Source organism: Theropithecus gelada, chromosome X, assembly GCF_003255815.1.
Source record: "Theropithecus gelada isolate Dixy chromosome X, Tgel_1.0, whole genome shotgun sequence".
Lineage (NCBI taxonomy): Eukaryota > Metazoa > Chordata > Mammalia > Primates > Cercopithecidae > Theropithecus > Theropithecus gelada.
Genome location: NC_037689.1, coordinates 68150294 through 68177658, shown reverse-complemented (window position 1 = coordinate 68177658; position 27365 = coordinate 68150294). Strand labels below are relative to the sequence as shown.

Below are 27365 nucleotides of genomic sequence, written 5' to 3'. Positions count from 1 at the left end.
TCACCTTTGTTTGATATTGGCACTAATGTTGGCATCTAGAACAGTTTGCAAAGTAACTCACGCCCTATATTATTTCATTGCCTTTCTCATAAACTTAACATAGTTGGCAGATGCCTAAAAACAAAACCAAATATACAGCTTGACAATTAACTATTTACATACTAGACTAATACTAAAACATAAATCAGGTTAAAGGCAATCTTCAACTTCTTGGCATATATAAAAGATGTAAGTACTACAAAATATGACACCATGCCTGAAAAGGATTTAAAAGTCTTTATTTCCTTTGAAAACTTACTGTTAAAGTGTACAATTTATGAATAATCATATATTCATGCTTTTTGAAATACATATAATAAAATTAACTGAGTAAAAGATGAATTCTTCAATATCAATAGCAGTAAATAACTTATTTGCAAGAAAATTATTACAATTCCTGATGTAAAGAATCACCAACCACTATTTAGCAATTAAATTTCAACACATTTTTTGGGAACTCTTTAGGACTTTAGACAAAGGCTACTAAGGCTGCCAATCCAGGTAACTATGGCAGTGACAGAAGTCAATCATTAATACTGCCATTATTTTAGACAAAGGGCTGACAATCTCAGAAACTAGTTCTAGAAATTATCATCAATGTGGCTATTTTAATATGGACAAATACATATTATGGGAGGTAGGGAAATTGTTATTCCATTTTCCTATAGAAAAATATATAAATTGACCTTTTATATATACACAAGTATGTATACACATACAGTGTATGTTTTTCTGAGCAGGCACACCACTAGGAAAATATACAACAGCAACATAAGGATTAGGTATTGGTTCTCATACTGCTCACTAAACTGAATGGTATTATCATTTTTGGTTAATAAGAAGCATGCATAACTAAAAAGTTTAAATATATGAATCAAAATTCTTTAATAGCATTTTTTGAAATTTTAAATTAGCTACTTAAAATTTTCCACTATGTACAATATATTAATTTTATTAATATGACTTCAAGTTTAAGGTTTTAAAACAAAACCAAAAGATTTTTCTTTTAGATTTAAAACTATAAGAACAAATATTTATTTGCAGTAATTAGGATAGCTAAAAAGAAAGCTCTAAGAATAATTTCTGTTACATTTTGAGGCAACAGGTAATATCTGAAGTTCTTAAAGTCTTTTATCAGTCATATGATATTTTAATCATCACGAATCATGTTCAGGAACTTTTAAACATTTCAATCGTATTTAATAAATGACCTGAAAGAGAGATTCTGATGCTGGCTAATGGATGAAACAGGGTACAATAATGGACCACAAACTATCTCCTCCATTGTTCTACACATAGGCGGCTGTAGTAAGGCCAACAGAATTTTTGTGGTTATTCTAGGCCTACCCTGATTGTCTGTTTACATGAATGTGCATACTGCATTCAAGTGGCCTTAACTCTAAGACCGTAACAGTACAATATCTTTATTGGCAGAATTTACTGCAATTGTACTCAGACTCAATCGTCTCATCTACTGGAATCTTTTATAATATATTGCTGATATTCAGGGGCAAGGCCAATACCCGGTACATTAATAGGTATGTATTAGACATTGAGTGCATATGCCCCAGCTGGGTTTCAGGAAACATGATTTGATATAAGAAAAATCGAATCCCTGTGACAAAGTAGGTTATAATGTGATCCTACTGTCCCTGATTTATGTGACATTATAAAAGGGGAAGCGAAGGAAAGGGGACTAAAGAGATGGGGAGGGGCTGTACACTGGGAGGTAGGGATAGGAGCAGCCTGAGAGGCTAGTAAGTTAAGTTCTTCCATTATTCTGGCTTGAACTACATCTGCAGTGGGTAGAAAGGTGAGGCAAGAGCTACGTTCCTTGGTTCTTTCCATTTCCCATGAATCTGTGACCTGTCACAGCTGGCTTCCTTTAAGAACATCTCTGAAACCTGGTGAGGTCAGGGACCAGCTGCAGTTGAAGTATGTAAGAACTATGTACTTTACATTGGAGCCATGGCTTCCTGACAGACAATATAGGCCAGATCTTGTGGAAAAAAACCCAAAAAAACAAAAAAACTAAGAGTGCATTTGTTTGTTTATTTACAGGCAATTGTAAGTCTAAACTATTACTCAAATAAAGTAGACCATCAGAGCTTGGCCATTTGAGAAAATTTAAATACAGGCAACGTCACTGTAGCTTGGTTTGCTGTCTATGTACAGCCCTAACTTCTTTTTTTTTTGAGACAGAGTCTTGCTCTGTCACCCAGGCTGAGTGCAGTGGCACAATCTTGGCTCACTGCAACCTCCGCCTCCCTGGCTCAAGTGAATCTCCTATCTCAGCCTCCAAAGTAGTTGAGATTACAGGTGCCCGCTATCACACCCAGCTAAAATTTTGTATTTTTAGTAGAGATGGGGTTTCGTCATGTTGGCCAGGCTGGTCTTAAACTCCTGACCTCAAGTGATCTGCCCGTCTCAGCCTCCCAAAGTGCTGGGATTAGAGGCAACCCTAACATTTTTATGTAGAGTGTATTTTAGGGCTTGCCAACTGTCATACACAATTTGGAGCCCTTGGTGGTTGCAGGTTTACCTACCAGAAAAGGAATATTAACAATTTATAGAGTGTTTTCCTTAGTAATATTTCAAAACCACAATTCTACTTGTTACTATTTTTACTGGTCTGTATGTAAGAATATAAAATACTAATTTTAAAAAGAAATTTTCATTTAAAAAGCTCAATGCAATAAAAATGCTGTGATCTATTTCGTTTGTTGACTGACAACAAGCAATTATTTCCTGCATGAGACTTCTGAGATTCATCAAGTCAATGGGAAAATTCTAAAACGATTTTCTTCTGGCAAACCCATTCTAAACATGGCATTGCATTGGTCTTCATAACCATTCTCATACAGTAGGCATAGTAATACTATTTCCACTTTATATATGGAGAAACGTAGGCTCAGAAATTAAACAATTTACCACATATCATCAGAAGGACAGCCAGGATTAAATTAGGTCTGTAGACAATTAGCCTAATACTCTAGTTATTTGACAGACAGAACATCCAAATATCAATGAGCCTATCCACACCTTTCCTTCCATTCTTTCACTTCTTCATTATTGACCTTTCCCAATATGTAAATAATTTACAAACAAATATCACTACTGATACTAAAAAACACTACTGACTTGTTCTTAACAATGTCTAAACACCTTTGTATTAGCATTTTCAATGCTTCTCAACATAGAAAGCAAAACAAAACAAAACAAACCTGTATTCTAAATACAGGCTTCTATCTAGATCATGATACTTTAGTTTTTCTATATGTTTTTATCATTATGCTATGATGCTCTTGTCCATAAAGAAAATATAATTCAAATAACCAAAGAAAATATGTGAGCTGGTTCTGAAAATGTGGCTTTCAAACAAAGATCCATAGTGGTAAGCAAAATTGTCCTAAGACCACGGAATTATTAACAATGCATAGGATCACTTTCATATCCACAGTTACATTCCTGAGAATCAACTGATTTATAATTTTCATCTGCTAGTCACACAAGTTTGGTATTCAAAATGAGCAAGTCAATGTGCTTTGTAAGTGTTGTGTGTTCTTGTAACGTCCTCTATAAGGAAAATCCCCTTTTGGATTTCTATTACCTATTTTGCCTTATAATTGCTGTTGCTTTCTAACATTTTTCAAACAGTCCTTCTATCAAGTAGACTCTGAGACCAGTAGAAATTTCCAAAGTTGGGTATCCAGTTCGGTGTATATCCATTATTCAGAGGACTCCTCTAGGTTTCCAAGGTTTGTGCTTTCCTTGAAAGTCTCTGAGTTAGCCTCTGGTATGGCACTGGATTCTGAAGCCTCTGGCTGTAAACCGTCTCCATCAAGGACAATGTCTTCAGGATTTGGTGGAGGGGGACAGAAATCTTCACTGGGGCAGATTTCCTGGAAAAGTGTTTCAGCCTGGCCAAGGAAGAAAAGATAAATTGTTTTTGGAAATCGGTTTAAAATGTGTGCGCATTTCTGGCATTAACTAAAAACAATTAAGTGTTATCCTAGCAGGTTATAGTACTTTATCAGAATACATGAACTTCTATAAGTCTGTTTTCTGAATTCTATGACTTCTCCCTTTAATTCTATACATGTATTCAGGTCAACACTTCAAGTATGGTAGTATCTCATCAGGTTCATTATCAAGTGTTCAGATTGTTGAGAACTGAAACACATTCATTCTATATATCAAAAAAAAATACAATTGCCTTAATATTGCTTATATGGTATCTTATAGAGACTTGATATGGTTTGGTTCTGAGTCCCCCCCCAAATCTCATCTCAAATTATTATCCCCACATGTTAGGGGGCGATTAGATTATGGGGGCGACTGTTCCCATGTTGTTCTTGTGATAGTGAATTCTCACAAGATCTGATGGTTTAAAAGTATTTAGCAGTTCCCCCTTTTCTCTTTCTCCTGCCAGCAAGTAAGATGTGCCTTGCTTCCCCTTCACCCTCTGACATGATTATAACTCTCCTGAGGCCTTCCCAGCCATGTGGTCTTGTGAGTTAATTAAACCTTTTTTGTTTGCAAATTACCTAGTCTCAGGTAGTATCTTTACGGCAGTGTAAGAGACACTAACACAGAATTGGTACCAGGAGTGGGGTACTGCTAAAAGATAACCTGAAAATGTGGAAGTGACTTTGGAATTGTGTAACAGGCAGAGGTTAGAATCGTTTGGAGGGCTCAGAAGAAGAAAGGTAAATGTGGGAAAATTTGGAACTTTCTAGAGATTTGTTGAATGGTTTTGGCCAAAATGCTGATAGTGATATGGACAATGATGTCCAGGCTGAGGTGGCCTCAGATGGAGATGAGGAACTTATTGGGAACTGGAGCAGAGGTGACTCTTGCTATGCTTTAGTGAAGAGACTAGTGGCATTTTGTCCCCACCCTAGAGATCTGTGAAACTTTGAAGTTAAGAAAGATGATTTAGGGTATGTGGCAGAAGAAATTTCTAAGCAGCAAAGCATTCAAGAGGTGACCAGGCTGCTTCTGAAAGCACTCAGTCATGTGTGTTCACAAAGAGATGGTCTGAAATTGGAACTTACGTTTAAAAGGGAAGCAGAGCATGAAGGTTTGGAAAATTTGCAGCCTGACCACGTGGGAGAAAATAAAAACCCATTTTCTGGGGAGGAATTCATGCTGGCTACAGCAATTTGCATAAGCAACGATGAGCTAAATGTCAATAGACAAGACAATGGGGAAAATGTCTCCAGGGCATGTCAGAGATCTTCCCTAGGAGGGAAAAATGGTTTTGTGGGCTGGGTGGGCCCCACTGCTCTGTGCAGCCCTGAAACATGATAGCCTACATCCCAGCTGCTCCAGCTCCAGCCATGGCTAAAAGGAATAAAGGTACAGCTTGAGCTGTTGCTTCAGAGGGTGCAAGCCCCAAGCGTTGCCAGCTTCCATGTGATGTTGGGCCTGAGGGTGCACAAAAGACAAGAGCTGAAGTTTGGGAGCCTCTGCAGAGATTTCAGAGGATGTTAGGAAACGCCTAGATGGCCAGGCAGAAGTCTGCTGCAGGGGTAGAGCCCTCATGGAGAACTTCTGCTAGGGCAGTGCTGAAGGGAAATGTGGGCTTGGAGCCCCCACAAAGAGTCACCACTAGGGAACTGTTTAGTGGAGCTGTAAGAAGACGGCCACTGTCCTCTAGACCCCAGAATGGTAGATCAACTGACAGCTTGCCCCATGCACCTGGAAAAGTCACAGGCACTTAATGCCAGTCTGTGAAAGCAGGCACAGTGCCTATGCCCTGCAGAGCCACAGGGTTGGAACTGCCCAAGGCTGTGGGCGTCTAGCCCTTGTATCGGCATGGCCTGGATGTGAGACTTGGAGTCAAAGGAGATTTTGGAGCTTTAAGATTTAATGACTGCCTGGCCGGGTTTTGGACTTGCATGGGGCCTATGGCCCCTCTGTTTTGTCCAATTTCTCCCATTTGGAATGGGGACATTTACCCAATGCCTATACTCCATTGTATCTTGGAAGTAACTAACTTGCTTTTGATTTTACAGGTTCATAGGGGGAAGGGACTTGACTTGTCTCAGATAAGACTTTGGACATAGACTTCTGAGTTAATGCTGGAATGAGTTTTAAGACTTTGGAGGGCTGTTGGGAAGGGATGATTGGTTTTGAAATGTGAAAAGGACATGAAATTTGGGGAGGGTCAGGGGCAGAATGATACGGTTTGGCTCTGTGTCCCCACCCGAATCTCATTTGCAATTGTAATCCACAAGTATTACGGAGGGACTGGTGGGAGGTGAATGGATTATGGGGGCAGTTTTCCTCATGCTGTTCTCATGATAGTGACTTCTCACAAGATCTGATGGTTTAAAAGTGTTTGGCAGTTCCCTCTTCGCTTTCTCTCTCCTGCCACCATGAAAGACATGCCTTGCTTCCCCTTTGCCTTCCACCATGATTTTACATTTCCTTAGGCCTCCCCAGCTATGAGGAACTGTCAGTCAATTAAACCTCTTTTGTTTATAAATTACACAGTCTCAGATAGTATCTTTATAGCAGTGTGAGGACAGACTAATACAAGCCTATATATGATACTGGTATAGTCTAATTTAGCATATAGCAATTTTAACAAGTCACTGTTCAAATGAAGAAAACGCTTCACTGTTTGTTCAACTATTTGCTTTCTGATATAATTCCCATTTCCTGGACTTTAAGGACTACAGCACTTGTTTAAGCACGTGAGTTTTGAAAAGATAGCCTCAGTAAAAATACTGGCTCTACGATTTAGCAGCTATGTGATTTGGGGAATGCTTACCCAATTTCTGAGCTTTGGCTTCCTTATCTATAAAATATCAGAGATTAAGCCAACATATATGGTAGCTATTTTCATTATTACTAATAATAACATAAGTAAAAATGTCAAGATTTAAGCTGAACTTATTAGTATGACAGGGTAACAGAATAAAAAAAACTTCAAGGGTATGTTTTTGGACACGCCAATTGCTATAGACAATTTCTTTGAAGTTTTTAAATACTTAATTGACAAAAATTATTTATATTCAAGGTGTACAAGGTCATTTGATATACACTGTGTAATTATTACCACAATTAAGTTAACACGTCCATCACTACCAATAGTTACCACTGTGTGTGTGTGCGTGTTTCTAGTAAGAATACTTAAAATCTGCTCTCTTGTCAAATTTGAATTGAAGAATTCTGTCATTTATGACAAGAAGAATGAACCTGGAGGACATTATGCTAAGTGAAATAAGCCAAGCACAGAAAGAAAAATACCATATGATCTCACTTATATGTAGAATCTAGAAAAGTTGAGGGTGGTTGCCAGGGGCTGGGGAGTGAAGAGCTGTTGGTTTAAGGGTATGAACTTTCAGTTATAAGTTCTCGGGATCTAATGTACAGCATGGTAACTATAGCTAACTGCATTTTTTATTGTGGCTATCTGGAAATTAAACATTACAGATGCCTATCTTTGCTCTCCATCCCGGGAACTCACCATACTCCTTTGCTAGAAACACAGTCCCTGTAGAAGCGGGATCTAGGTCAGACAAAGCCATTACCTCATACTTCCGTTCCCCCAATGGTCTTTTTTGTCTTACATCTTTATATTTACTATCTGTAAAAGCTCTCCCTCCCTTTTACACTTGGCATGCAAACAATCATCAAATTCTATCAATTTTATCTTGTATCTCTTAACTTCATCTGCTCCTTCCCCACTGACATAGCCCAGACATGCACCATCTTTCAACCAGACAACTACAATAGCCTCGGAATTGGACTGGTCTCCTTGCCTCTAGAGTCCGCCCATATAGTCCATCTCCATGCCACCCTCAGATGGGTCTATGGAAAATAAAATTCTGTTTATTTAACTTTTGGCTTAAAATTCTTCAATGACTCCCCATCACCAATAGGATAAAATCCAAGATCCCTACTATAGAAAATAAAACCCTTCAGGCCTAATTTCTCTGATCTTATCAAATACCACTTCATCTAGCCTGCGTCTCTCAGACTTCTTGATTTACTAATACCTGTTTATTTGTATGAAACAATACACCATACTTATTTTTTACATACTGGGCTGGTACCAATGTTATTCTTTACACCCAGAATGTTTCAATTCTACTGTCTTTGATTTAGATGGAGAATTACTACTCATCTATTATACCCCTCTGTAAGGTTCTCTGACTCCGAGATTGGGCTCATTGCTCCTCTATATTATTTCTAGACTTTGGATGTATTAGTACATATACCACACTACACTGTCATTTGTTTACATGCTTTTCTCCTTTACCTGACAGTGATTTCTCCAGGATGACAAACACTTTTAGTCAACTCGATCCTTAGTGCCTTGGCATAAAATAGAATGTCAGTAACATTTAATACAAATATTAAGTATAAATATAATAATAATAATAATTACTATAAATTCTTTTACTTCTATGCCAATTCCTCTGTGTTTGACACCTTGTCTCCCTTTTGCCTCCTTTCCACAGAATAGCTTTTACCCTTAACTCCAATCTCTGTGGCTGGATCCCACACCATATGCTTCCATACATCTTGTCATGCACCACCCGCCTCCTAAGATTAGCACCAGTTGCCAGTTGCCACACCACTCTTCTTTGTGTTCTACCTGCTTATGAAATTCCCACCTTTAGCCCATCTGCCCTGGCCCTTGTTGATGCCAATTTCCTATAGCCGGACTCCAGTCCTTCCCAAATCTCTCCTCTCTCTAACTGCTGGAACCTCTTAGGGTCAACTGCCATGCTCTGGAAAGTGTATCTAATGTTTCTTGGTCTGCTGCATTTTGTTTGCCAACTAAACCTAGTTCTAAGCACAGAATAGTTAATTGGCAACTTTTCATCCTCTTCACCTTTAAGCCAGAAGTTAGCTCAAAGGGTAAAAAATTCCAGGTGGTTAAAAAATTGGAAAGTGCTAATTATATTGTAACTTGGTGTGCTCACACTGGGATGTACGGATAGAACAAAGTGAATTATTTAAAATATTTATAAGTTTAGTTAACATACATCAACACAAAACAAAAATAAACATTTCATTAATATAGTACTTTAATGTTTTTAGGATGTAGGCCTACTCATAAGCTGAAAGTAGCATATAACACTCACTGGGCGAGTGTACAAGCACTGGGATCCAAAGGAGTTGAGTTTAATTCTTGGCTCAAGAACTTACTAGCTATGTGACCTCTGGACAAGTTATTTAGCCCCTTTAGGATGTAGCTTCCTTATCTATAAATGGGGATATCACAAATACTTATCTTGCAAGATTGTTTTGAGGACAAAATAAGATAATATATATGAGATGCCAAGGATAGACTCTGACACATAGAAAGTGCTCAAATGAATGGCAGCTACAGAAAATATGACATCTAAAATTGCCCTCTCTCTCTCAAAGGCATGAGAAAAGAAACGGTACTACAGTATGTGAACAACCTGATAGTTCAATCTATACAGCTAGCTCTCAACTTAATAATGGGCTGTGTATCAAACGTCGTAAGTGACTGGCTAATCTGTCCATAAAACCATGTTCTAAATGGAGGTTAGGTTGCCAGTCCAGCCCAACATCAGCCAATTTAACTCATTTTATACTTGAAGTAAAATACAAAGAGTATGGTACTATTTATTCTTGTTCCCATGGTAGTGACATCTCCTAGAGGGTGGGGCTCCTGAAGGAGTGAGCCATCAATGTCTTGGGAATGAGGACTATGGAACTGTCCATCAGTATGTTTGGGTAAATGGTACACAACATCTGCCAAGAAAAAGAGATATCTCAGATGTCAGTTTCAGACAAATAAAAACAAATCTGATGCAACATAAATTACAAAAATGAGCAAGTCATAGAAAGAATCGCAACTATCACTTAGGTTGGTTTTGTGGTGACAATAGAGAATGTCTTGGAGGCCAGGAGCAAACAATTTGAACTTGGGGGTATTACAGACATATCACTTTATGTTTTTGGTGCATCTTCAAATCACAAATAGTTCCCTATGAACACAAGAGTGTCAAGTTTACATTACTCAACCTCTATACATTTTACAAATAAGAAAAGATGTCACCTTGCCAACTGGTAAAATGAAGTATTTCATTTGTTTTTTTAAAATAAAGAAATCTGCATGGGCTTGTGTTGTCTACATAAGCAAAGTCTAGGTGATATTCTGAGAGCCTTTATGGATAATCTTCATTTGGAAAATACCAATCACCAGAAATCGCCAATTAGTGATTGACATAATTACAGGCTGATACACAGGAATTAGCATGCAGTTTATCTGAATACACAAGCTATTTATAAATATTGTCAATGCTCTTTAAAAGTAGGCATCATAATATTTCCCCCAAAATTGATGAGACTAAAAGCTATACAACAAATTTAAAACTGCTTACATTTAATAGCATATATTAATTAGTACCAAAATTAGCACTGTACTGTTTTCTACTGTTACAGCATGTTACCTCTGAAGATTATCTTCTTGAGAAGCAAATGACCTCATGATAAAATTATCCCTCAATTATAATCTTCTAGCATGCAGTTCGGATGTTTAGAATACATTAGTACTTGTATTATAAGCTCTTAAATTTTTTTGGTTAAAAAATATTAAAGTTCATTCAGGGATAAAAATGACCTAAGCTACCTTGCTAAAAACTTGTTGGCAATTTCTACTTGCAAAAAATTAGAACATCAAAGTAAAAATGACTTGATCATTTCAAGCTATAAATGCAGATCTTCAGCCATCTTGGGTTCTTACTAAACTAATAGAATGAATGATGGATGAGAGATGGATGTGACTTTCTGCTTTTGTTTGGTATCACTGGCTGAATATAATTATACAGGATCACCATCAGGCACTGAAGAAAATAAACAAGAATTCCAGAAAAAAACTGCAGATGTTTGTATATTCATCATAGACATAGCTTTGCTACCACGACTCAAAATTAGATTACAGGCTCAACCAGGACATTTGCTATAAGATCCTTGCCACTGGTAGGAACGAAAGTTCCATCTGTGGTCTTAGAACAATGTTAAATTACCCATTTATTGACTTAATGGACAGATGTGCCAGTTCTACCTGTGAAAAATTTAGAAATGTATCATCAAAAAATATTTTCTGTTTTTTTCATCCTGTCCAGGGCAAAGAAGTATATTTATATATACATATCAATATTCAGCTTAATGGAATCATGGCTCACTTTTAGCAGCTTGTATCAGTCTGTGCCTCTTCATAGCCCTGACCAGGATGGCTATCACAAACTTCCACCTTACTTTACAACAGACCTCAGCATCAGTAATGGTAGCTCTTGGGACATGAACTTGTGTCAAAACATTAATGGAATCATGTTAACTATGTAAAACTATGCTATAACTTCTTTTCTATGATTAAAAAAATGCATTAAGACTACTGTAAAATTAATTTTATATGACTTACTAGTTACAACCTTCTTGAAATGACTGTTTATCAAGAAAAATAATTTATGTATTTCAAAATAATATACCAATGGTTCAACTGTTTAAATCAGAAACAATGTTTCTTTAGAATACTGGCATTATAAATTCTTATTTATGAATATGTATTTTTAGCATCTTCTATCCTTATTCCCACAATGGAACTCATAAAAAAATCTCTGTAATTCAACATTTTATTCAAGAAAGTGAAAATACCTGATCCTGTATTTAAAGTATACTTAAAGTAGCTTTGTAGAAGCTACATAGAAAAAACTTTTAGGGCAAATTACAGAAATGGTATTGAGAGATGCTTTTCTAGACTTTTTTCTCCTCCCGGAGGAAAAAATATTTCCCAACCACACAAACATCCTAACACAAAACTGAGAAACATCAACAGCCTTACCTGTTTGACTGCATTATCATTTCCTAAACCACAATCTGGGCCAGAGCAGACATACACGTTGGATGGTAAATCTTTATAACAGCTCCTGCTGATGTCTGACGAATCTCTCATATTGAAGTAAAGTGCCCACAGAATTCTTGGCTTTTCTACTTGTTCATTTTCTAAACATATAAATAAATTTTATTTACATTCTAAAATACAATATGCTTGTCAATTACTACACTGTGTAGCCTATTACCGATTAAGCCATGACTAGACATTGTAGTAAATCAGAGCTTTGTATGTAAACAATCAGTAAACTTGCATCTACACACTATTTTGATGAGTAAGTTAATTAGATTTTACTCCAATCGTGCTCTTTTGGACTTCTATTATTTCTCACTAGTATCAAAGGGTTTATGATCACATTCATGCTTAAATTTTCCCTATAAAGACAGAAGACAACATAAATTGATTTCCTTATGTTTCAAATGGACAAACCAACTTGATAAACTATATAGTAATTCAATAGTATATACACATGAAATGTCTAGGATAAGCAGGAAGTGGGTCAGTAGGTTACCTAGGGCTGAAGGAAACTGGGGGCAAATGGGAGGTGATCACTAATTGGTATGACGTTTCTTTTGGGGGTGATAGAAATGTTCTAAAACTGATGGTGGTGATGTTTGGACAATTCTATAAATATACTAAGAAACACTGAATTGTACACTTGAAAAGGGTGGATCATATGGTATATGAATGATATATCGATAAAGTTATTATCACAAAAATAGTAAATATAGGATTAAAACTTTGTTGTCCTAACTCACATCCTAATGCTTTGTCTTACTGGATTAAAAAATTAATGATAACCAACAAATATAAAAAATGAAGTCATAACAGTGAATGCCATTTTGAGCATATGTTCTCTCATTTAAGAGCATGTGTCTATTACGCGTGTTAGGCATTAAGCTAGGAGCTGGGGATACACACATGAAGTAGACTTAGTTCTTACTCTCCTCCCTTGTTTTTGGTTCCCTAATATAGGGCTTAGCACATGACAGATGCTCAGTAAATAATTTCTGAATTGATGTTATTGTATTTTCAGGTATGATCCAAAGTACGATATGCTTGTAAAAAGGTCCAATGTTATTAATCTCAATGCATAAAGCCTATTTCTTGCTAATATGACAATCATTTATTTGCCTCTCCTCTTTAAAATTGTTATAATTAGATTTTCTTTGTTTGAAAACATAAAATATTGCTGTGGATACATTCATTGACTAGAGAGTTTTCTTTAGCCTGAATCTGAACAAAAGTTCAAATTTTGTACAAAAATAATAATGAATGTTTATGAAGATTGCCCAAGACCATGAAGTACCTCATGAATAATAAAGAAAATGTTAAAGGCATAATTATCTCATTAATAACTATTATTTAATTGGTAATCAATGTAGAGAAATTTTTACCTAATTGCAGTATTCAATTAACAAGAAAGCCCTATTTCCCACATCAGGATAAACAGGATTTTATTATATTTAATTTACAGTATCTCCACTATAAGAATACCAAATAAGTTATTTTCCTAGTTCATCCTGAATAATCCATAATTATTAGTGGAATAGGATGAAGAAACTCTGAGTGGAAGAAGTGATCTCCTAAGCTGCTCCTTTCTAGTGCCAAGATCTATGAGTCGTCTAAGATATCACTAACTTCATGTAGGAACATATTAGGTGGTTAAATCTATTGACAAAATAAAGGAACATAAGGAATTCATATTTTATAGCTAACACCATATGGCTCTTAGTAAACTGATTAGTGAGTTTAGTCACACAAATCTTATGGGAAGGTACTTAAATGTATCTCCTATGATTTGGTATACCAGACTTGGGGAGCACTGCTAACAAGTGGGCTAAGGTCTGGAAAGTCTTTAATATTGCCCAGCCCATTTGTAAGCATATACTAGGAGAGTTTATCTTGTATCTCATTAAAGATCCAGCTCAAAGGAACACTCCACTTAATAAAAGCTGGAGGAAACGAATAATCCAATAGATTTAAACTAATTTTATAGAGGTTGAAACTTTGAAAAGAAACCATGAGGAAGGTGAAAAACTGACACAGACTGAAGACAAATGCTCTGGATACAAGGGCATTATCAGGCTTTGACCTTAAAACCTTAAAGAGATATATAACTGCTTCATCTTTCTTTGAGTTCAGCTGGAAGGCAAAGAGATAGCTGGAAAAATAACATGCAGTTCTGAAGTGCAGAACTGTCAAAAAATATTAAAGTTGCTGAGCTTTGGCTAGGAGTGCATCACAAGTTGCCGGTGGTAGAACTGGTTTTCTGCAGTAGCTCATTTCATTCAATTTGATAGTAAGAAGGACTAAAGATGTAATAGGCAATTTAGAATAGGATGTTGGGCAAATTAAACTGGAGTAAGTGTAGAATAGGGTAGGTAGAAGAAAAGCAACTATAGCACAACAACAACAACAAAGCAAGAAATGGTGTCTACAGTTGCATGCTGTGTTTAGGGATAGAGTAAACTATGTTGGTAATACCGGCAGAGTGGTGGAGACTGTCATAGGGGCACATGTATACATATGTAACAAACCTGCACGTTGTGCACATGTACCCTAGAACTTAAAGTATAATAATAATTTTTTAAAAATGTGCAAAGGCAATGAATAGATATTTCTCCAGAGAAGATAGACAGATGGCCAATAAGCTCTTGAAAAGATGTTGAACATCACTAATCATTGGGGGAGAAGCAAAGCAAGACTACAACGAGATACTACTTCACATGTACTAGGATGGCTATTATACAGATTTTTTTTCTAAAAGGTGACTAGGCTGACTTTCACCAAGCATTATGAAGCACAGAGAATGTAGAATTCAAACACAAACAAAAAGAAAATAAGCCCAAATAATGTTATTCCTTTGGTACACGTTTTAAACTACAATATTTACAATGCAGTAAAGCATAAGGTATTACATGAATGTCAAATAATCAAAACATAATACTAAAAGCCATCAATCTGTGAAAATAGGGGCTTCTGCTACAGAGAAGAATGTGCTTTAAAGTATTAAAAGTTCATATTGCTCATAAAGTTCCTTCTTCCTCATTTAGGCAGGAAAATGAATTGAGTTCTCTTCTCCAGGTGACTTTGCCTCTTTGACCTGCCATGGCCCAGTGCTCACTTTATCTGGTGATTCATTTTCAATAACTCCAACAGTATTTGTTCTGACATTTTAATTAAAATATGACCACTACCTCATCCTGATGATAAAAAGGCCCATGTGGCAGTGAAAACTAGCTTTTCAGTGCCTCAGTGCACCTGAGGACCCCTCTGAGCACATAGTTCTTACCAAAGAATTCCTCTCAGGTTCTAAACAATACATCATTTCAAAAATGGGATCACTTTAACTATTAAGATTAATGTTTAAAAATCTAAAATGGATAGAGGATGCTAAGTAATGAACATGTAATATCCCCCAGCTGGATATTTTTTTAAAGAAAATTAAATGCATTTAAAAAGTGAAGAGTAATGATATGATTCATATTTAGTGCATTAAGACTACCGCACAATGAAGTTAAAACATAATAATTATTTAAAATTTCAGAAATAATTAAGAAACTCAGGGTTTCTACACAAAGTATAGTTGTAATTAAAGCCAAAAGAAAAAACTATGACTCCATATTAGATTTAGGAATATTATCATGTGTTTTACCTTGGCAATCAAATTTTTAATAATCCAAACACTTATATGATACTTTCCAATAAAGAAAACATATAAGCAATTTACAAATTAATAAATTATAACTAAAATAATTTAATTTTTAAATTAACTCCCAAACTAAAGTGAAGTTTTCAAATACTTTATTTGGATAGCTCCCAAAAAACATAATTGATATTAGCCCCTGAGAACATAACAGGTTCATTATGTTAAGTGAAATAAGCCAGGCACAGAAAGACAAACTTAATGTGTTCTCACTCATTTGTGGGAGCTAAAAATTAAAACAATGTAATTCATGGAGATAGAGTGTACGATGATGGTTATCAGAGGCTGGGATGGGTAATGGAGAAGGAAGAGGGAAAAGTGGGGATGGTTAAAGGGTGCAAAACATAAACAGAACAAATAAGATCTAGCATTTGATAGCACAACAGGGTGAGTACAGTCATTTACAGTGAACTTTAAAGTAACTAAAAGAGTATAATTAGAATGACTGTAACACTGAGAAATGATAAATGCTTAAAGTGACGGGTATCCCATTTACCATGATGTGATTACTCCACATTGTATGCCTGTATCAATATAGCTCATGTACCCAATAAATATACACACCTAGTATGTACCCATAAAATTAAAAAAAAAAACTAAAGAACAGCTTGTCTTCTCATGTAAATAAACCCCCCTCTATGCACTATCTCTGCATTAAGAAAATAAGCAACCCACATAGGAAATGAGCTGCAAGGAAACAGAATAGGTATGAGTAAATAAATGGTTGCATGAACAAAAGTGACATGCAAAAAAAGACATATAAATCAATGGAAGAAAATGATCAAGATTCAAGTGCACATGCAAATCCTATAATAAAAATCACCTTCACGTCATATAAAAGAAAATTCAAAAGGCTTCTTTTATCATTTACACAGAAAATATGCCATATTTTCTCCATTCATAGCTGCAAGTGCTACCCTATTATATAGGGGGAAAATTTTAAAATGTGTTTCCCCTATGAATAAGTAGCATATACACTTTTGGGAGTTAAATATTTATTAAATCACTAGTACATTATGTATTAAAAGACTATTAGAGGCCGGATGCAGTGGCTCACGCCTGTAATTCCAGAACTTTGGGAGGCCGAGGTGGGCGGATCACCTGAGGTCAGGAGTTCCAGACCACCCTGGCCAACATGGGAAAACCCGTCTCTACTACAAATACAAAAATCATCTGGGTGTGGTGGCACTCGCCTGTAGTCCCAGCTACTCAGGAGGCTGAGGCAGGAGAATTGCTTGAACCTGGGAGGTGGAGGCTGCAGTGAGCCAAGATCACGCCACTGCACTCCAACCTGGGCGACAGAGTGAGACTCTGTCTCAAAAGGAAAAAAAAAAAAAAAAAGACTATTAGATAGGAAAGGATTTCTACATCTGCCAATTAATATTTTAATCTATTACTTGAATCTTTTTTCCTTAAAGGAAGATACATTTTTCTGAAAAAGGAATATATGCTTTCTGTACAACACTTGTAAAATAAAGAAAATTATAAGGAAAATGGCCCATAATCCCACCAAAATTTTCTAACAATCCTTTTTCTGTGTAACTATAAATATAAATGTATATTTTTGTGCTTAATTATGCTTTTTTGTGTGTGTATGATGCATATATTTCCTTTAACATTGTAGAGTGAACATTTTCCTACATGTTTAGGCAGACACTATGCTTAACCATCTTACCAAAACATGTGAATTGTTGTTAAATACATCACATTTCAGTTTAGGTTGCAGAAACTTTCATGATGTATCTAAGAAGATTATGATGGTTACATTACCCTTCCATCATGAGTCAATTATTTTTCTTACCTATCTCCATTTCAGTATATGGAATAAACAACTTCTGCACAACTGGTTCTAAATCTTCTCTTGCTGTTTTAGAAGATGTGCAAGTCAAATGAACCAAATCTGTTAAAAAAAAAAAAAAAAGTTTGAGTTCCTTCTCATCACAAATCTATTTTACTCATACTTAAGGCATGAAGCTGGTATTATGGATAATAGAGAGCTGAGCAAGTCATAGTAGTTACAACATATGTTAACTAACAGCTAAAAGAAGTACCCAACAAGTACCCAAGAAGAACCAGTTGATGTTAATTTGATAAAACAGAGTAGAAAATCTTAGACATCATTTATTCACAGAAAAGAGCTTGTTATAACTTACGACATTCCTAAAGATTAACTGGGTAAAGAAAGGCTGAAAGTGAGGTATGTATTTACCTAAGAGAACACACTTCATACACTGCAGACAGAAAAATCCATTTATACATGTTTGCTGATAAGTTAACAACACATCATCTATGAATTACAGGGTTCTCTAAAAACCTTTTGGGAGAACACTGCTGATTTAGTTACAATCACATATACTTGAAAGCACATAAAACGGCATAGGTTAAAACAGTCTATAATATTTTCAGGAATTTCAAATTACTTTCCTTTTGCATTTACAGAGTTATGGGGCCTGAAACCTGCAGAATGTTTATGTTAGAGAAAATCATGTACAAAAAAGGCCCTTCACGGAAGTAAAATATTGTAGCCTAACTCCGTTAAAACTCCTACAGGCCTATGCACAAAAGGTGAAGAAAGAATAAAGAGTTCTGTGTTTTGCAATAAAGGAGTAAGGGGATCTCCAAATGAAAGAAGTTCTTATGGTCCTGTTATTTGGGATGAGATACAATAATAGCAGAAAGAATATATTAGAGAACAGTAAGTACCGAGAAATTTCTCCTCCCACTATATTAGTAGGGGGAGAAAGATACACCCACTTCTTTTCCAAGAGTTTCAGACTAGTAGAATTTTTTTTTTAAACTCCAGGAAGACAGTTCAAATTTTATCATGAAAGCCAACATCAGAATAAGATTCACATTATCAAAATTCATTCCATATTCAACTATTCTAAAATATATCTAAGCATAAATTGAGGGACTCTAATAACCATGGAACTAAAATCAAATTTTGTAGCTTTTTCCCTCCCAGGCCCACCAAAGGAAGTGATATTTAAGGATGGTTCCTGAATTACTCAAGGCCTAATAATAGGTCTACCTTATTTAAGCATTATTTTTACATGAATTTAACAATGATTCTCATTGGTTCTGGGATACTGTAGGATGTATAGTACTAATTATTTCCAAAGATATAATGAGCATCATAACAAAAATTATTTTGGTTAACTTTTTTCAAATGCTGTATAGCATTAGTGGGGATAAGACTTAATCCTCCTACATAATTACTGAATTAAACAGGGTATGCAATTACGAAGGTCAGCAATCCATATGAGAGAACCTATCCTGTCTCTTATTTCAAAATCTCATGAAATACAAATGCTCATGCCAAAGTTCTCAATTTTCCAGTTTTTTGTTTGTTTATGTTTATTAGGGAAAAAGCAGATGAACCTGGATATAAATAAGTATATTTTGAAAAATATCTTAATGGCTAAACTATTGGTTCTGTTAAACAGGACATATATTTTAAAGAGATACACTTAAGTTAATATATCATTATATTTCTTACCAACATAACAGAGAGTTCAGGTTATGCTAGGAAAAATGTCTAGTAGTGAAGTGTAAGATTATCATCTCATGATTAATGAGTTTTATAACAATTCTTACAAAGACATTAATAAGCTGAATTCGAATCCCTATACCTTGACTTTGCTTAGAGGCTACATTGTTAATTGATCTATTAATACGAATTTAAGGTATGAATAACTATTTTTTCCCCTATCCTTCCTACTTTTCCTGCTACCTACGTCACCTTCTAGTATAGATCACTGAATTCATTTTGGTTCTCTTCAAATCAGAGATTGCTGATTGTGCTATTTGTAAAATTCAATGATTCCCAACATTTGTTTATTAATCTTAATATATCTTGTAAGTCCTTTGCAGGGGCAAGCTTTAGAGTCGATTTTTCTCCTTTTTGTTAAATACAACTTTTACTTAAAGTGGGTATTCAATAAATGTTTGTTAATTATAATTTGTCTCACTGTCACGGACAAACATTAAGTATTCTTGTGCTTAAATAGATATGCATTCCTATACCAATAGATCTATGTGTACATATTCATGGGGAAATTCTGATTAGTTTCTTGTATAAAATGTGGGAAATTATCTGATTTACCAGGAAAGAGGAAAGGGAAGTACCAATTGGTAATCTCAAATTATTTAAATCTGTCTGAGAAATGCTTATAAACACATTAAGATATATCTATAAAATTCTCAAAATACATTTAAAAGAATATCTAGAGTTGACTGTACAACTAACATGCATGTGTCAGACACTTATGTTACAAGTATTATAGCATATTACGAGCATATATAGCATGTTACAAGTATTATTTCACTTTACCTGTGCAACAGCAAACTGTTATTCTCATTTTACAGATGAGACAACAGAGGGATGGGGGGTTACACAGATTTCCTAAAGTCATGCAATTAGCACAAGGAAGAATTGGGACACAGAGCTGGAATTGAAGCCCATATGGTCTGCCTGCAGAGTGTCTGCCCTTAGTCACTAAATTATATTATGTGATTCTATCCTGCAGAAGGCACAGTCAGTCACTTAAGTCAGCAGCATTCAAACAGGGATGTGTGTGAGGATACAAGAGGACTTTTCACAAGTTATATCACCTATAAGGGGGTTCTCATACAGATGCTCAGCTCCACCTCTCCTACTTCATTCAGTGACACATTTCAACAAATTTTACTTATTCTGTTTAATATTTACCAAAACTGTAATATATTTAAGACAGATTAATTCTGTAGAAATAATAATTGCACTAATTACTAAATCCAGAAGAAAATTTTAGATAATTAGGAGCTTATTGCCCTAGAAAGTTTCAAAACAATTCTATTTGCATTTATTTTTTAAATAGGTGATGGATATCAAAGATCCCTGGTACTTAGATTCCACTGAATACATTTAAATGAGTAATGTTATAGTTTTACTATAAGTCAATATTTATGATGTTAGAAATTATATTCTTTGCAATTATTTGACTCTTCTGATGAAAAACCGTGTATGTCAACTTGTAAAGTGTTCAAGGGATAAATGAGCAAAAAGTCTGAAGACCTTAAGGATATAAGGTAAACTCAAAACCAAACATGTAGAACATGTTATCACATTTCTACTAAAATTCAATTATGTAAAATTCTTCTTTGCATCTTTGTGACTTTAATTCTTCTCCAAATAATTAACTTGCTCAATACAGGCCAACAACGACCACCAGTTAGATCACGCAGGGCAAATGCTTTCCTAAAAGTATTACATTTCATTAGTACCAATTGACAACTATTGCTAAGATTGTGGAAGATGCAATACAAGTGGAAACATTTCCCACAGGCACCATGTGAGATTGTAACTGAACAAAAAAAAATTTAAATCCTAACTCTATCTTTTTATAAATTATGCTCCTTTGACTTCATTTAGTAACTGCTTAAAGGCTTAATGAGCTAAAAATGGCCAAAGACTTAATGAAAACATGTATTTTCTATCACAATCCCTCTTTTGGCAATATACTTGATTTGTATTGGCATTAAAGAAATCTTAGTGCAAAGTAAGTCTTAATTTAGAAGTGAGAAGTAACTCAACACAAAACTAGAAATAACAACACACTTTTAGTTCTCCAAAACTGCCTTTGGAATGCTGATCGCTCTTACGAGTTGTTTTGAAACACATAAGAAGTAGGATTTCTACTCAGAATATGCACAAGTATAATAATGAGCACATTTAAAAGCAACAAGTCCAATGTACAGTAGCAGAGTGACATAGTATAGGATGATTACATGGGTCTGGTATTCACTTCAGCTCTCTATATCTACTTGGCCAAGTCAGTTCTTCTCTCTGGCTTCAGTGTCCTTGTAATTAAAATGAAGGGGTACAATTAGTCCATCTATAAGACCTCTTTCTAGTCTCAAGTTTACGAAAGTAATTCCTTACTCACCAGCTACGATTCTTTCAATGATGACAGATTTTAAATCAAAACGGATGGCATTACAAATGTGAATGTAAAACCTAAGTAAATGTTTGCTGTAAAAGGCAGGAAATCTATTCCTCAAGCTTCTGAGGTTACCACATATAGCAGTCATTCACTCTATACAAGCAGGCAAAATTGTTCCAAATGCATTTAAAGAATCTTTATTTATAGGCTAGTCAGCAAGTAGGCTTTGTTGTGCAACCTAACTAGAAATATGTAATGAATTTACATAGAGATCAATGTGGCTGGTAACATATCTTTCATATAACTATAAAGGCCACATGTAATTTATGTAATATAGCACAAATGAGGATATGACTGTATCAATAAAACAGAGAAGCTCAGACACACTTTCTCTATGGTAGCAAGTAAGGAAATGAGTTTGATGACATATGACACACAATTTAATTTTTAAATTCTACTATGAAAAAGTCTATAGTCAACTTACACTTTCTCAGTAGAATTTAAGAAAAAAAATCCAGAACGTCACCTTAAGATCAGGAAGAAAAATTAGTTTACGTATAATAAAATCAAATCTTTGTCTTGTGACAAAACTAATAATAATAATTTGAAATGTCATATTTTCAAAAAGCAAATGAAAAAGGCACTGATAATTATTTTAAATCAGTATCTAACTCATTTTTATAAAAGGTATATAGCACTTTTAAAATAGGGTCACAAAAGCAGAAAAAGTATATAAACCAGCATCTACATGAAATTCTGTGTTATTATGTATATCATATATATATTTCACGTTATATATTCACAAATATATAATCATATCACAGATAAATAACATCCTGTAACATCAAATCCCAGAATAAAACAGCTGTTATTGCCTGATTAATATGTATGAAAAAAATTCAAAATGTCTAGTGTATGAGTAAATACTGCAAAGAACATGAAAATGAACGTCAAATGGAAGGGTTGCAAAGATAATGTTTTGTTCATTTAATGACTTTAAAAGAAAGTAAATCTCATATTAAATTCACTTAGGATATAAGATGAATAGAAATAAATATATTAGGTATGTCCTGAAAGATGAACTCTGTGAAAAAAAAATATGGCTTGTTTAGCTTTGAAAAACACAATAAACAAATACATTTCAGTTATTTAACAATCTCAGTAACCTGAACCAAATTAGCTGAGGGGAGGAAAATTTAAGCGGACTTTAGATTTTACAAAACGTAACTCTACTACTTTAAAAACAGATGCAAAAACGAGGCTAACCCAAAGTTGCTTAGAAAAATGCCTACATTACTGGGTAACCATGATTTCCTATCAGTCTATCAATATATCGGCTTAAGTAACATTGATACTAATAACAGTCCTGAGGTAGATACTATCATTATTCCTATTTCACAGATAGGAAAGCTGAGGCACAGAGAAATTAAGTAACTTGCCTAAGGTTAGTCAAGTAGTTAGTAAAAACTGGGATTTGAACCCAGCCTATGTTCTCCACCACTATACGGATTGTGTTAATGAAATGTATCTCCCTTGTTTAGTGAACTATTTATTTGCCTTTCAAGAACCTTTCATATATACTATTCCCATATCTGTAAAGGTAAACTTCAGTGGTATACTTATGGTTTTACAAATTCTAAATCAAACCAAATTTAAGGCAATGTGACATCTATGAAAAGTCATTAAAGAGAATTTTAAAAAGTATAAGTGAACTCTGAGGTAGTTTTATGTCTTAAGCACATTCTTGAGCACACACTTAAGACTACATACAATATAGCATTTGCATAGCACAGGATTAAAAATAAAAAGCGTAAAAAGTGTGACTTGTATAAAGACAAAAGTGGCTGAGAAGTTGAAAACACTGAGAATTATACATTCTACCTTATTACATGATATCTAAAACATTAAGATTTAATGTTTTATATATTATACACCACTGAAAGTGACAATAATTAAATAATATTTAATATAAAGTGCCACAGTATTAGTCAAACCTGATTAGTCGACACTAAAAATTTGCAAATTTCTACCCCGTGCTCAATGGGAAGAAAGTAAAAGCTTGTGCTGATTTAAGAATGGATAAATTTGGGTAGTAGATACTGAAGAGAAGTAAAGATAAAATGAGTATCAGAATTAGTTAACAAGTGAATACTTAATATGAACTTAAAGACAACATAAAACCTTCATAGTTAAGAGTAGAGTACCTGTGACAAATTTAAACTTCCTCATCTACTTGGATTTATGTGGGGAAAATAATACCTTTAAAATCAGTAATATTTTTCAAAGAAAAATACATCTTCATATATAGATTGTTATGGCTAATGAATAATGGACATACTAGATTAGACATAAATGAAATCCAGTGTTTAAAACTACAAAAAGGCTTAAATTTTTACTGAAGAATTCCCATAATTTCTCTAAAAGCCATAATTTTGTAATAAGTATGTCTAAGTTAATTTGCTCGTGAATAACATATCTTTAAAATACATTCTTTGTTAAACAACTGAACTCTAAATCATCAAAGTTTACATCATTTACTTTCTATAAATTTCATTTTATAAACTTTGAGGTATGGGTAGAAGTCACAAAGTCTCATTGGTCTATATTTTGATTATATTTGATTTATTCAAGTATAACTACATCAGTTACAGTACTTGCCAATATTTGTCAAATGATTCTTCCGACAGGAAGAACAGTAAGTTTATTTCATGATTTCATTATTACAGCATCAAGTTTTAGGGCAAGGAAGGCACTCGGTTCCACTCATTTAGCAATATTGATTACATGTCTGCCACTTATACAATGGAACCAAAGTTTAAATGTATAGATGTGTTTGTCCACTTATTTTAAGTAACTGTTTGAAGAGAAAATAAGTCACAACAAAATCCATTTAAAGTTAGTGATTTTTTTAATATAAAATTTACATTTAAAATTTATTCTTCTTAAACACTATTTTATTGTTTGATTTCTACAAAACCATGATCAAATGGATGATCGCAAACATTTCAACAACATAATTATTACAAATATGAGAATTCCACCACATAGCTAATGTAAACATATATAAATAACACCATTCAGATAGAATGGTAAAAAGTCTTCCACCAAGAATTCTAATTGAAACAAATTCTTTTGAATATACATTTCTTTCCAATTGAGTAATGTCAAATTCCACACATCCTTCCCCCTGAAAAGTGAGATGTTATGGCACAAATAAGCATATTTAGCATTTTCAGTTTTTGAAGCTTGACCTGGAAAATAATGAAATTATGTTTCTAAATTATTCTGTAAAGAAACAATTATGTGAATTTTAAAACATGTTCCATTGTGCTCAGGAGATGCTTTATTCAAAAGGTATAGGAAAGTCAAAACCCTTAAAAGAGATTTGAAAGTAAAAGTAGTTAGGAAAGAGAAATGACTGTGTAACATTCTAAACTAAATAATTTGCTCATAGCTGGGGAGCTTAAAAAGAGAAAAATAAATGAGTTACAAACAGGTTTGGATACATAAAATAAACACAGGGTATATTTGCTTCTTTTCTTTTTTTCTGACTTGAAACAGAAAGAAACCAATAGAAAAGAAAAAGGTGGTTTAATCTTCTATGAGATTATAAGGCTAGTTGTTTCAGAAGACAGACTGAGAACAGAACAACTTGCAACTATCTGTGACGTCAATGACTCTCAATTAGGGCAGCAGCAGGAAAATACACCATTAAAGACCTTTAACGTCCAAGTTACAAATTGTTCTTGAATGTCTATGAACAGGCAAAAAGCATTAAAAAAGAAGGAGGAAAAAAAGAATCTAAGCTTTAATAAGAGCAAGTGAATGATAAAAATATCAGTTTCTATCTCAGTGTATTTCTTAAGTCTCGTTATATATTACACATTAAACATTAACTCTATTATAGCACTACTCCAGCAATGAATGTTATTGTAAAAAGAATGCATAAAAGATTTTTAAATGAACATTAACTTCTCTTTTTATTGGAAACAAGGCATAGTATAAATAATAAATTGAAACTTAACTCTCTCAGCCAACCTTCCTGGTGTAAGCCTTACTATTAAGACTAAAAAACCAAACCCAGTCCCTTTGTCTAGTTTTGTACTGATAAACTGATTAAGCTATGGTGATATGGTTCAGCTGTGTCCCCACCCAAATCTCATCTTGAATTCCCACATGTTGTGGGAGGGAACCAGTGGGAGGTAACTGAATCATGGAGACAGCTCTTTCCTATGCTGTTCTCGTGATAGTGAATAAGTCTCAAGAGATCTGATGGTTTTATAAGGGGGAGTTTTCCTGCACAAGCTCTCTCTCTTTGCCTGCTGCCATCCATGTAACACGTGACTTGCCCTTCCTTGACTCCCGCCATGACTGTGAGGTTTCCCCAGCCACGTGGAACTGTAAGTCCATTATAAACCCCTTTCTTTGGTAAATGGCCCGGTTTCCGGTATCTTTATCAGCAGCACGAAAATGAACTCATACAGTAAACTGGTACCATTAGAGTGAGGCGCTACTGAGAATATACCTGAACATGTGGAAGTGACTTTGGAACGGGGTAACAGGGAGACGTTGAAACAGTTTGGTGGGTTTAGAAGAAGACAGGAAAACGTGGGAAAGTTTGGAACTCCATAGATAGTTGTTTAATGGCTTTGACCAAAACACTGATAATTATATGGACAATGAAATCCAGGCTGAGGTGGTCTCAGACGGAGCTGAGGAACTTGTTGGGAACTGGAGTAAAGGTGACTCTTGTTATGTTTTAGCAGAGACTGGCAGCATTTTGCTCCTGCTCTACAGATTTGTGGAACTCTGAACTTAAGGGAGATGATTTAGGGTGTCTGGTGGAAGAGATTTCTAAGCAGTGAAGCATTCAAGAGGTGACTTGGGTGCTATTAAAGGCATCCAGTTTTGAAAGGGAAACAGTGCATAAAAGTTTGGAAAATTTGCAGCCTGACAATGAGATTGAAAAGAAAAACCTATTTCCTGAGGAGAAATTCAAGCTGGTTGTAGAAATTGGTATATGTAATGAGGAGTCAAATGTTAATCACCAAGACAATGGTGAAAATGTCTCTAGGCCATGTCAGAGACCTTGGCGGCAGCCCCTCCCATCACATGCCTGGAGGCCTAAGAGGAAAAAAATGGCTTCATGGGCCAGGTCCAGGGCCCCCCCTGCTGTGTGAAGTCTAAGGATGTGGTGCCCTGCATCCCAGCTGCTCTAGTCATGGCTAAAAGGGGCCGAAGTACAGCTCATAACTCATAACTTTATGAGTTATTAAATGCAAGTTTAAACACAGTATTTCAATTTTCAAATTGGCAAAGGAGTTTTGATAAGATAACACTCAGTGCTCTTGAAGCTTTGAAGAAAACAGACATGTTTGTTTACAAACTGCCATTGGATGTGTAAGTCGGTATAACTTTGGGGGCACTCTGAGACTTCCACATCCAGAAAGAATAAAGGAGATTATCCTGGTTTTTCCTGAGTACAGCTAAAAATCTTGGACATAATATATAAAACCAACATAGCAAGACTGAAAACTGGAACGAAGAAAGCAGACCGGTTAGAGAACTTGAGACCAAAAGAGCAAAATGGCAGAGTCCCCTGGGTTTTTTTTTGTATCATATATCTCCAAGTGAGAGCCACAGAAACTGACAACTGGAAACACCAATGGACTCAGATTTTAAAAGCCCCAACAAAAACCTACACTCTCTAGCAAAAGACCAGGAAAGAGTATCTTAGCAAGATAGAAAACTTTGGGACAATAATTCCTCTACTCCTGCCAAGCACCACTGAAAAAACTGAGGT

At 35.0% G+C, this 27365-nt stretch overlaps 1 protein-coding gene across 6 annotated transcripts in view; it reads right to left on the bottom strand.

The window, feature by feature from the left end:
- Positions 1-257: 257 nt before the first annotated feature.
- The window catches only part of CHM (CHM, Rab escort protein 1), a 183654-nt gene continuing 156546 nt past the window's right edge, over positions 258-27365 (bottom strand). For all 6 annotated transcript variants that reach the window (XM_025373121.1, XM_025373123.1, XM_025373124.1 and 3 more), the window contains 3 exons: positions 17440-17538; positions 11879-12039; positions 258-3959 (listed from right to left, as the gene is read on the bottom strand). In XM_025373121.1, the coding sequence (XP_025228906.1) occupies positions 3768-3959; positions 11879-12039; positions 17440-17538 (452 nt within the window). In that variant the 3' untranslated portion in view covers positions 258-3767. The remainder of the gene's footprint in view (positions 3960-11878; positions 12040-17439; positions 17539-27365) is intronic.